Genomic DNA, 11,471 nt, shown 5'->3' with positions numbered 1-11,471 from the left:
CTTAGGGAATCGGGGATCAAGATACTCGTATATCAAAGATCGTATGGTCACAATTAAATATTTTTTATATTTTTAAAGATAAAATAATCTTGTTTTACGTAAAAAAATATTTAATTATGATCACACAATTTTTGATGAACGGTCCTTGTGTCTTAATCTTCGGATCCCCAGAGAGGGGATTCGAAGAGGATCCAAATCCACAGGCGAACGTCACTTTCCTCGTATAAGTCATACCTATGATAAGGTCAATCATCTGTTTTACTGATCATCTGTTTTACTGTTTCTTTGGTGTCGTTTTCAATTTGATTTGTTTCTCTCTTTATTTTCGTGGCCTTTTCTGCCTGTTTTGGTCCCTCTCAAACCCTGTGTTCTCTGCAGTTTCCATCTCCACAACCTTCTCATCTTTTCCATCCAAATTATCTGAGTAAATTTCTTGCGTTTAAAATCGCTGGACAAGTTAATTGTTGCTGTAAAGTATCTGCTTCTAGGTCGTTCTACATCTATCCACACTGTTTGTGCTTTTTTCCGTCTGGCATTTCCGGGTTCTGGCCAAAATTTTGGCTGATTTCCACCCCTTTCGTCGCAACCTGCATTCAGATCACTGCCGAACTGATCTTATTTAGTTGAGGTGTGTTTTATAATCGTTAGAGAGAGAAAGATGGCAGCGGCGGCATTGGTTGGAGTTAGAGGTGAAAAAGGATAGCATTTTTTTATTTATTTAGAGGGTTTTGTTTCTGTGTTTAGATCCTAGTTATAACTAGATAATTTGGTTGTCTTTTCATTTGGAGGAAATAGTGATTTTTGAGGGTTTTGTGTGCAACCTTTAAAGTTTAATTTTACTTGCTTTCAATCTGTTTTGAAAATTTTTATTTTGTCAAGTCATGAGGCATGGCGTCGATGTAATTGTTTGGTGTGGTACTGTTTCCTTCTTTGTATTAATTGAGCTTCTAACGTATTTTAAGGCATGTATTATAGATTTATTTTTCATATCAAATCTTAAATTATCAGTGTTAATAAGATTGATTTGGTTTTGTAGATCAGAATTTTTAAGGGACAAAATCAACTTGTAAATTCAGTTCATATGAATGCTTCCGCTTATTTGGATTGTTGAATTGATCTTTACCTTTACTAGATTTTATTTTTCAATGTTGTTTGCTACATTATCGTGTTTCTTTATTATTAATACTACTAATTTGGTTTTGTAGATTAAGATTTTTAAGCGAGAATCAAGTTCAAAATTCAATTGAGGTATGAATCTTTTTGCTTATTTGGGCTGTTGAATTCATCCCTGCCGTTACTGCATTTTTTTTTTTACTGTTGTTTGGTGCATTCTGGTATTGATTTCATTGTAATTTTATGGATTTTAAGTGGTTATTTGGATTTTGAACTGTGAGAAGAATCTGGTGGGTTTTCAAGATAATCAAATAAGTTTGGGATTTTTACCTCTTCTCTCTGCATGCTTCTAGCCGTTGTATATATATTTTTTTTCAATTGTTTGCATTTATTTTTTCCTTCGTTTTTACTCAATCTTTTTTTTTTTACTTTTTCTCCATGTGTTACTTCATGTATGTTTCTCAATTGTTTGAATTTACTCTTTGCCTTCAGTATTTACTGAATTTATTGACTTGTTGTGCATGGGTATGGGTTAATCTATTTGTTATGAGTAATGATATTCTTACCATAATTTTATACTATATTTTTTTACCATCTTAGATGGTAGATAAGTTGAATAAGTTACATCATTTGATTTCAATTTTTTTATTAGTTAAAACACTTAAATAATCTTAGGTGGAAGATGGAGACTCCTCGTATACTACAATCATCATTTAATCAATAATCTTTTTATTAATTATTGATTAACATTTTGATTAAATGCTAATTAATTTAGATGATGTGACTGTCCAACTCATCTACTTAAGATGGTAAAAAAATATGGTATAAAATTATGGTAAGAATAACATTATTGATTTGTTATATGTCATGGTTCAAGGTTTGGTTTCTTTCTTTTTTCTTTTTATAAATCCTCTCTCTTTACAATTTAAGTTGAATTACCATGGGATGTACAACAAAGGAGGCTAAAAAGCAGTCTCGTCCCATGAAAAGGCCATAAACAAAGCAAGGAAAAAGACCAGTGGTTAAAAAGGCTAAGTAGTCCGAAAGAGATTTATAACAAGACATAAAGCCAACTTTTGTCCAAATCCTAGACATCCCACTAAGGCTATCTCTAATGGCTGGGCTAAAAGTAAATATTTTAGCCCGAAAAATTTAACTTTTAGCCCAAAAACAGTTTTTCTACTTCAACCGTTCTAACATAAAATTTTAACCCGGGATTATTAAAGAATGAATTTAGGTTTTTTTTTTTGTTAAATTGAATTTTAAAAAAATATAAATATGTAGACTATCGTAAATTAATTTTATAAACATTTTAATTTAAAAAAAATTTAATTCCGATAAATATTGAGTGGAGTCCACTCTGATTTCTGGGCTAAATTTTGGGGGGAATTTGGCCTTGGTTTAGCATTTGGCATTTAGCCCAAATTTTTCCCTTGGGTTGGATTGGGTTTTGGGGGAAATTTTGAGGGGTAATTTGGCTTTTAGCCCACCATTAAAGTTAGTTTAACCCAAAAAAATACAAAAGGACAGCTAGATACTCCAACGTAATCAACACCTTTGCTTCATTTTCTACGTTGGTGGGTTACCCTGAGCCCCTCAAATAATTAACAAATTATCCAAACGTGTTTCACCTTGGTGGGTTATCCTGAACCTCTCAATAATTAACAAATAAACCAACATACTTTCACAGTGCATCTACACTATTTGGTTCCAGGAAGTGATAAAACTGAAACTTGAACAATGTTTTAGCCCTCAAGTCTTAATTAAGTTTTTTTTTTGTTAAGTTTTGTCTGCATAAAAACAAAATCACCAGCTCCCACTACATCATTAACTTTTGACACCTACAATTATTTTGAATTAATAGCACATAATAAAGCTACTTTAATTTTCTTCTTTGGGATTACTTTAATGATGCAGGCATCCTAGGTATTTTCTTCTCCGGGATTACTTTAATTATGCAGGCATCGTTGGTTGCATTGCCTTTAAAATGCATGCAATCTCGGACACGTAACAAAGTTGCTCACCTTGATGAGCAATTTTCCCTAAAAAAAATTGAGTGCACCGGTCACAGATCATGACCCATAAATTATAAAAATAGCGAAAAACTACAAAAGCAAGTGCCCCTTAGTTTGCGTCTAAGACCAAACTCAATTTTCGGCTAAATGCTATTTTTTAGGTTTTATTTCCCACCAAATCTAACTCAACTCATGTTAAATGTGTGGGTTAAAAGCTAAAACTTAAAAAAAAGCCAGATATAACCTAGGATTTAGTCCAAGATTAGTAGAGTTGTCCCACCATATATGTGTATTTTATTTAGTTTTATATTTATAAATTCATTGAATCTAATGGTTAAGATCTAATTTGAAGAAATTCAAAGGAAAAATAATAATAATAATAAAAAATAACGGTTCAAATTTAAATCTAACAGCTAAAGTAATTAAAAAAATATCTTTTATGTGTTTCATATTTTTTCATAGTGTTTAACAAGTTTCATGGTGTCGGTTTGTGATTTTTCAATATTTGTCAGAATCTAAATATTTTTAGGTTAAAATGTTCATAAAATTAAATTATAATAGTCTACATAATTTTTTCTTTTAAAAAAGTTACTTTAAGAAAGAAAAAAATAGCCTAAATTCATTCTTTAATAATCTGGGGTTAAATTTTAGGCCTGAAGGGTTGGAGCAGAAAAGCTGTTTATGAGCTAAAAATTTTAGGTTTTAGCTCAAGGTTGGAGATGATCTAAAGGTATATATAAAAGTCTAAAGGTGTGAACAAAAGTCTAAAAGTATGTGTGTGAAAAAGTCTAAAGATGTGTAAAAAAAAAGTCTAAATGTGTGTGAAAGTAAAGACTTTTGAACACTTATGTTTTATGTTGTTGTGTAAAATCTCTATAAAAGAGATGTCTATGTACGTTTGTAATCAATCACATTCTGGCAATAAGAAAAGAAAATATTTTTGTTATCAGAAGAAACTTGCTGCTAGTAGTCTAAAAAACATTCAGAGGAAGCAACAAGCTTTTAGAAAATTAGTCTGAAAGTTTTTCTTACTATTAGCAGCAAGTTTCTTCCGATTACAAAAGCATTTTCTATTCTTATTGCTGGAATGAGATCGATTACAAACGTACAATGTTATCATCTGTTGTTTGAACCAGAACAATGCTTCTCCATATCTTTTGCATGTGAATAGGACATTGTAAGATCAGTTCCCCAATTTTTTGTGTACAAGGACAATCTAATGTTTTCAAATCTTTTATCTGCAACTACTGATGTGAATCGAGAATTAGGATGATTGCCAAGGGGAAATATCAGATTAACCTTTTCCGTATGTCAATAATAAAGTGTTTGCTAATGTTTTTTTTGTATAAAATGTATAAATGTAGACATTGGCCTGTAAAAAAATATTCATTACATTATCTATACAGCCTTCATTATCTTTGTGTAAATAGTATTAGTTTGGATTTCTATGCGTTTATATTTTGGGAGTTATATATTTTTAGAACATGTTCTATAGTTGGATTTTTGCTCCTGCATACGGACACAGTTTTCTATTGAGTTTTTAAAATACAGCATAACGTTAAGGACCGAGCCGCCATTAATGACAATGTGACAAGTCTTTGTTTTTATACATGGAAGAACCTATGACACAAATAAAAATACAACATAACGTTAAGGACCAAACCGTCATTTGCGACATAGTGACAAGTCTTTGTTTTTATTGTTTTTATACGTGGAAGAACCCATGACAGAAATAAAAATACAACATAACGTCAAGGATCGAGCCGCCATTTACGACATTGTGGCAAGTCTTTGTTTTTATTGTTTTTATACGTGGAAGAACCCATGACACAAATAAAAATACAACATAACGTTAAGGACCAAGGCTAGTCCCACCAAGCCGCCATTTGTGACATTGTGACAAGTCTTTTTTTTTATACGTGGAAGAACGAGTGGTTGGGTGAGAGGGGCATATAAAGACGAGCAGGGACGAGTCATCTTTCACGCAATACTATATTGTCCTTTACAAGCTTCTACTTTAATTCACTAGTGCTTTTACTTTTCCTGAATCCAAGTAATGGCGGAACGAATTCTCTACAACGTTGTGGGAGGGATCATTGAGAGGCTAGGCTCCCTTGCTTTCCAAGAGATTGGATTGATTTGGGGTGTCCAAGATGAGCTCCACAAGCTCCAGGAAACAGTTGCCGGATTCCAAGCTGTTCTTCTTGACGCTGAGCAAAAGCAAGCCATCAATGAAGTCAAACTGTGGCTCGAAAGCGTAGAAGATGCAGTTTATGAAGCCGATGACGTGTTGGATGAGTTTGATATTGAAGCTCAGCGGAGACAAATGATGCGTGGCAATACTGAGGTTTCAAAGAAGGTACGCCTCTTATTCTCTAGTTCAAATCAACTTGCTTTGGGGCTAAAGATGGGTCATAAGATAAAAGATATCAATAAGAGGTTTTGTGAGATTGCATCTCGTAGAACCTTTCACTTAGAAGTAAATCGTCAAGATACACGATTTATAATTAGAGAGAGGGTCACCCACTCATTTGTCCGGAAGGAAAATATTATAGGGAGAGATGAAGATAAAAAGGCAATTATCCAACTTTTGCTGGATCCCATCTCAACTGAGAACGTGTCAACCATTTCCATAGTTGGATTTGGAGGATTGGGGAAAACAGCACTTGCCCAACTCATATTCAATGATGAGGTGATTCAAAATCATTTTGAGTTGAAAATATGGGCGTGTGTCTCAAATGTATTTGATTTGGATATACTGGCTAAGAAAATCCTAAAAGCTGACAAGCTTGATATGGATCAGCTGCAAAATGATCTTAGAGAAAAAGTGGATGGAAAGAAATACCTACTTGTGTTGGATGATATGTGGAATGAGAATCGAGAAAAATGGCTCAGTTTTAAGTACTTGTTAATGGGTGGTGGAAAAAATAGTAGAATACTAATAACTACTCGTAGTGAAACTGTTGCGAAGATATCAGACACAACTAAACCATACACCTTAAGGGGTTTGAATGAAGAGCAAAGTTGGTCTTTATTTAAGGAAATGGCTTTTAAAGATGGAAAAGAGCCAGAGAATTCAACAATTAAGGCAATTGGGAAGGAAGTTGCAAGAAAATGTCAAGGAGTTCCACTCGCTATAAGGACAGTATGTGGGATGTTGTGCACCAAGCATCACGAATCAGAATGGTTGAATTTCAAAGATAAGAAACTTTCAAAAATAAGTCAAGAAGAAAATGATATTTTACCAACACTTAAACTAAGTTATGATGTGCTCCCATCACATTTGAAGCATTGTTTTGCTTACTGTAACTTGTTTCCACTTGATTATGAGATCTATGTGCCGAGATTGATTCAACTTTGGGTGGCGCAAGGGTTAATTACACCATCCAACGAAAACGAGTGTTTGGAGGACGTTGCATATGAATATTTCATGGAATTGTTGCGGAGATCCTTTTTTCAAGATGAAGAAAAAGATGCGTCTGGTATAATAAAAAGTTGTAAGATGCATGATCTCATGAATGAACTTGCAATCTTAGTGTCGGGGTCTAGAAGTGCCATAGTTGATCCGAATCAAAAGAATTTTTCTGAAAAGCTTCGCCATCTGTCTTTCAATTTTCATGTTGATTTGTCGAATTGGAAATTGCCAACATCCTTGCTAAAAGCAAATAAGATAAGAACTTTTCTTTTTCCTCGCCAAGAATTTTCGACTGCTGTTGAGGAGTCATTATGTAATTCATTTTGTTCTACAATTGTCTCAAATTTTAAGTCATTGCGTATATTGAGTCTCAATGTAATACGAATGACAACATTACCTAGTTGTCTTAGAAAAATGAAACATTTGAGATATCTTGATCTTAGTCATAATCCCATCAAGAGACTCCCAGATTGGATAGTTGAACTTCAAATTTTGGAAACACTAGATCTCTCTGGTTGTAAGCATCTTGTGGAACTACCCAGTGGCATTGGGAAGATGATCAACTTAAGGCATTTCAACTTGATAGGCTGTAATAAATTGACTCAAATTCCCCGTGGATTAGGTGAATTGACTGGTCTTCGTACATTGGGTAGATTTGCTTTGAGTACAGACAATTCCATGTTGGGAGACAATGCTGGCCTTGGTGAACTGGCGAGGCTTAATGAATTAAGGGGAGTGCTATACATTAGAAATTTGAGGCACAAGAAAGATGTGATGTCAGAATCAAATGGTGGTGCAACTCTGAAGGAGAAACAACATCTCTGTTCGTTGGGTTTATTCTGGAAACGTGGAGAAGATGTAAACGCAGTTGATGAGAAGGATATTAGCATGTCATTGGAAGTATTGCAACCCCATCCAAATCTAAACAAGTTGTCCGTGCGGTTTTATGGTGGTGTGAGGTTTGCGAGTTGGTTGTCTTCTCTCATAAATATTGTTAATCTCACATTGGCTAACTGTTATAGATGCCAACATCTTCCACCCTTGGATCATTTGCCTTCCCTTAAGTTTCTTCAGCTTTCACGGTTGATACAGTTGGAGTACGTATCAGACAATGAGAGAGGTAATAGTATGAGTGATGAGATGATGAGAGTGTCATTCTTTCCCTCCCTGGAGAAGCTCTGGGTAGAATATTGCCCTGTTCTGAAGGGATGGTGGAGGGAGCACTCTCATAACAGTGCTTCTTCTTCATCAAAGCAAAATCTGTCATTCCCGCTCCCTTCGTTTCCTTGTCTTTCTGGATTGACGATCAGGCATTGTCCTATGATAAATTCCATGCCTCTGTATCCAAATGTGGATAGAATAGATCTCTATAGGACCAGCTCGAAGGTTCTTCCTTCCTTGTTTGTTAGAGGAGCGTCTGATATTACACATGATGTTGGTGTTGATGTTTCTGCCTCTTCTTCTTCCCCTCCTCTCTCCAAATTAACTTATATGTCACTTTATGGAATTGAGGATTTAGAATGTATAACGTCGGAAGGGATGGGCAACCTCACATCACTCCGATTGCTTTCAATTGAAAATTGCCCATATTTGGCATCAATACCGGAAGAAATAAGCAATCTCACTTCACTTCAGAAGCTTCAAATTGGATATTGCCCTAATTTGGCATCACTGCCAGAAGGGATTCGTCGACTCCCCTATTTAAGTACATTGAAAATTTGGGAGTGCCTCATGTTATGGTTCAGATGCAAGAAAGAAACAGGTGAGGACTGGCACAAGATTGCTCACATCCCAGACATTGATATTTATTAAGGTGCGTTTTCTAACTTGTTTCAATTTACATTTGGCTAATTCAGTGTTGTGAAGATTATGGCAGAGAAATTACTGTCATGGCAGGTAAACTGCCTTGAGAGCGATCTTCAAAACTTCTCTTTACCTTTGCATCACTTTTTTTTTCCACTCTTTTCTGATACCCTATCCCTACTGGTCTACTTCAGGTACTACTACCGTGACAGTTTAGTTCCTGCCTCTACCAAGCAACCAGCAAGATGACAATTTGTACGTTCTTCATTCAATTCAATTATTATTTTGGTGGGTTTAGGTTTTGCTTCTTAATTTACTTTTTCATTTTAAATTTTCAAACTACATAATATGGCTTCAAATTTTTATGGTTAGGTTTTGCTTCTTAATTTACTTTCTTGGATATGCAGAACTGATTCAAAAAAGAAACAGATGAGATGAAGGAAGGTTCAAATAGGAGGGGAGGGGAGGGGAGGGGAAAAAAGAGGGGAGAGAATCCTATTCCAATAACCATATAGCTTTTGCCTATACAGGTAACTCATTTCTCTGGATGTGATAAATGAAGAAAGTTGGAGTTCTACCATGCAACAAATTGACAATATGAAGAGTAGCTCAACTTACTCGTAAGCTCATGCAAGGTTGCTTCTTTCATCAATGTGAGATTCATTAACAATAAATATATTATCAAGATGTCTGATATTGATGAACGATATTCAGATTGATCTGCACGTTTCAGTTATACAAGTTATTTTGTTTTTCTCTGGTTTATTGTATTGAATGTGGATTTTCTCACTCAACACATCATATTTTCTTTTGTTGGTTTGCTTGCATTGTTATTTACTGTGCTTGTTTTGTACCTTGTTTCTTGCATTAATATCTCACTAGAAAGAGCTCTAAATTGGGTTTTGAACATGCAGTGTAGTGGGATGGTCGCTTATTTTATACACAATGTTCGTCGTTGAGCTTCAACAGTTGATCATATGTGTCAGCGCTGCATGGAAGCATGAGAGGACATCTTAAAATCTTCAGCCCGTGATCACATCCCAGTGATTCCATCATCTATTCTTAAAATTTTCGACGAGGCAAATAATCAGGCCTTGGGCCGTTGTAAACAGTGCACCTGTCCAGGTCCCAAATTGTTATGGGGCACCATAATTTTTTTAGTAGCAGATATAGAGGTTTGTAACAACAACAAAAACACTTCGCCTTCTTCCTTCGCGAATCGCGACAGTGGCGACCAGAGCCTTTCTTCCAGATCGGTGCCCTTCCTTCGCAACTTTCCTTATCGCCCTCTTGACCTCCAAAATCGCTGCAGAAATTGCCCAAAACACGGCTGAATTTTACATAATCGGTTGCCATCGTTCACCGCTGCAGTCCCTCTGTGCGTAGCCCATTGAGCCTTCTGGGTACTCTTTACTCCGAGCACAGAGTGATTACTAATATTTCGCTAAAATTACCCATTTATGTGTTTAATTGTTAAATTGGTGATTATTAAGTGAGTAACTTTGATATTCCCAGATTGTTAAATTCACTTCTTGTTTTTCAGATTCGGACGAAAGATGGGTACTTAACGAGTTTGAGATGTGAAGGACTAATAGAAGTCGTGTTTGTCAGTGCAATTTCTGTTTGGTTTGAGACGTGAAGGACTAATGAGATCGCTTTGGTGGGGAGTGTAACTGATCCGTGAGTAAAATATTTGATTTTCTGGACACTTGATGAATGAAAGGACGATTATATTCACACATTTCAAATTATTTTTTTCACACTTTTTTAATTTTTTAATATTTTTCTATCCAGTGTTAGTAGTACGTAGAAAATATTAAAAAATTAAAAAGATGTGGAAGAAGTAATTTGGAGTATGAATATAATCTCTCTTAGTGAAAAGCCTTACTTTTCTAACTCCTTCCAATTTTTTTCAGCATATTGGTCCGGCGAAGTTGATTATTTCAAAATTTGAATGTTTAGCTCGCTATTTGGTGCTTCCTTATCTGAAGTTTTCAGGTTCTGTTGAAATTTCCTTTCGTGAAACTTATTGGGTAAAGTGATGAACATCCATGGGATACATTTTAAATTAGGCTCTAATGTGCTTCAAACTCGATTGAACTTGGTTACTGGCTTTTTTATTTTTATCTTAACCAGGTGATGCATGGATCTTAAATTCTCCAGAATAATCGCTGGGATTCGTCCTTGCAGATGAAGGTTTTGATGTATGGGTTGGAATTGTGTGTGGAACACGTTGGAGTAATGGACACACATCTTTATCATAAGAGAATAAGGTTTATGCTTTCTTGTAGGATTTTTGGGATTGGAGTTGGTAGGAATTGGCCTTATTTGATGCATCAGAAATGACGCGCTACATATAATCGACAACAAGCTCCAAAGTCTTTGTTGTTGGACATTCACAGGTCTTGCAACTCTTCATCTACTTCACATTTTCTTCCCCTGCTGCTACTTCTGGTGTTTACTGAATTTATTCTTGTTATTAGGGAACAATCATGTCTTTAGCTGCTCTCACCCAACCGGAGATAGCAGAACTGGTTGCAGCTGCCGTTCTTTTCTGTCCAGTATCGTACTTGGAGCATATCACTCCTAAATCTTAGAATGGCCAGCATATTTGTTGATCAGGCATTCCTTATCTTCTTCAGATGATTCTTTTTACTCAATGTTATGAGATTTATTAGTAGTAATCTTGTTATATTCTGTACATTATTTGCAGTGAACGTGGCGCCAACCTTTTGGATTCAATATGTGATGGCCATGTTGACTGCTTATATTATTGTGCTTTTGATCGTCGGGGTTTAGGTACTATGTCCCTCCCGTTGTATATTTTTTCTTCAAGTAATATAAAATGGGCGTGAGGGTCTAGCCCCCCAGCTTCGACTGGGTTCCAGCCCTCTTTAAATATATCTTTTTAATATATGTTGGTGTATTAAAAAAAAACGTATTTTGAGTGTTTGTCTCGGCGCCAAAAAACTCAGGACGACCTTGTAGTTTGGCCTTCTTTGGGTTCTTATTGCTGCTTTTGTTTCCAGTTTTAGTAGAATTAAATTGTAGCCACACCAATAATATAAATTAACCAAATCCCACGTTGTGCCGGGGGAACACAATAGTAGCGAAAAAGAACAGGA

At 35.4% G+C, this 11,471-nt stretch overlaps 1 protein-coding gene across 21 annotated transcripts; it reads left to right on the top strand.

The window, feature by feature from the left end:
- Positions 1–336: 336 nt before the first annotated feature.
- LOC137733226 (disease resistance protein RGA2-like) lies at positions 337–11,245 on the top strand. 21 transcript variants are annotated; one of them, XM_088697866.1, is made up of 11 exons: positions 337–689; positions 1,206–1,248; positions 5,055–8,356; positions 8,541–8,601; positions 8,754–8,999; positions 9,261–9,749; positions 9,890–10,026; positions 10,309–10,344; positions 10,483–10,550; positions 10,638–10,748; positions 10,830–11,245. In XM_088697866.1, the coding sequence occupies exon 3, from the start codon at positions 5,185–5,187 to the stop codon at positions 8,353–8,355; it is 3,171 nt and encodes a 1,056-aa protein (XP_088553992.1). In that variant the 5' UTR covers positions 337–689; positions 1,206–1,248; positions 5,055–5,184; the 3' UTR covers position 8,356; positions 8,541–8,601; positions 8,754–8,999; positions 9,261–9,749; positions 9,890–10,026; positions 10,309–10,344; positions 10,483–10,550; positions 10,638–10,748; positions 10,830–11,245. The 21 variants fall into 21 exon arrangements, with proteins under 21 accessions (XP_088553992.1, XP_088553979.1, XP_088553990.1 ...); XM_088697853.1 differs by having other exon boundaries at positions 9,261–9,808; positions 10,263–10,379; XM_088697864.1 differs by having other exon boundaries at positions 10,483–10,748.
- Positions 11,246–11,471: the final 226 nt, after the last annotated feature.

This window comes from Pyrus communis, chromosome 7 (genome assembly GCF_041283825.1).
Source record: "Pyrus communis isolate YQ-2024b chromosome 7, ASM4128382v1, whole genome shotgun sequence".
NCBI classification, from domain to species: domain Eukaryota; kingdom Viridiplantae; phylum Streptophyta; class Magnoliopsida; order Rosales; family Rosaceae; genus Pyrus; species Pyrus communis.
Note: the sequence above shows the minus strand (reverse complement) of the source record. Positions and strands in the feature narration are given on the sequence as shown.

Coding starts and splice junctions, on each gene's coding strand:
- LOC137733226 (XM_088697847.1), top strand. CDS start 5,185: ATGGCGGAACGAATTCTCTACAACGTTGTGGGAGGGATCATTGAGAGG.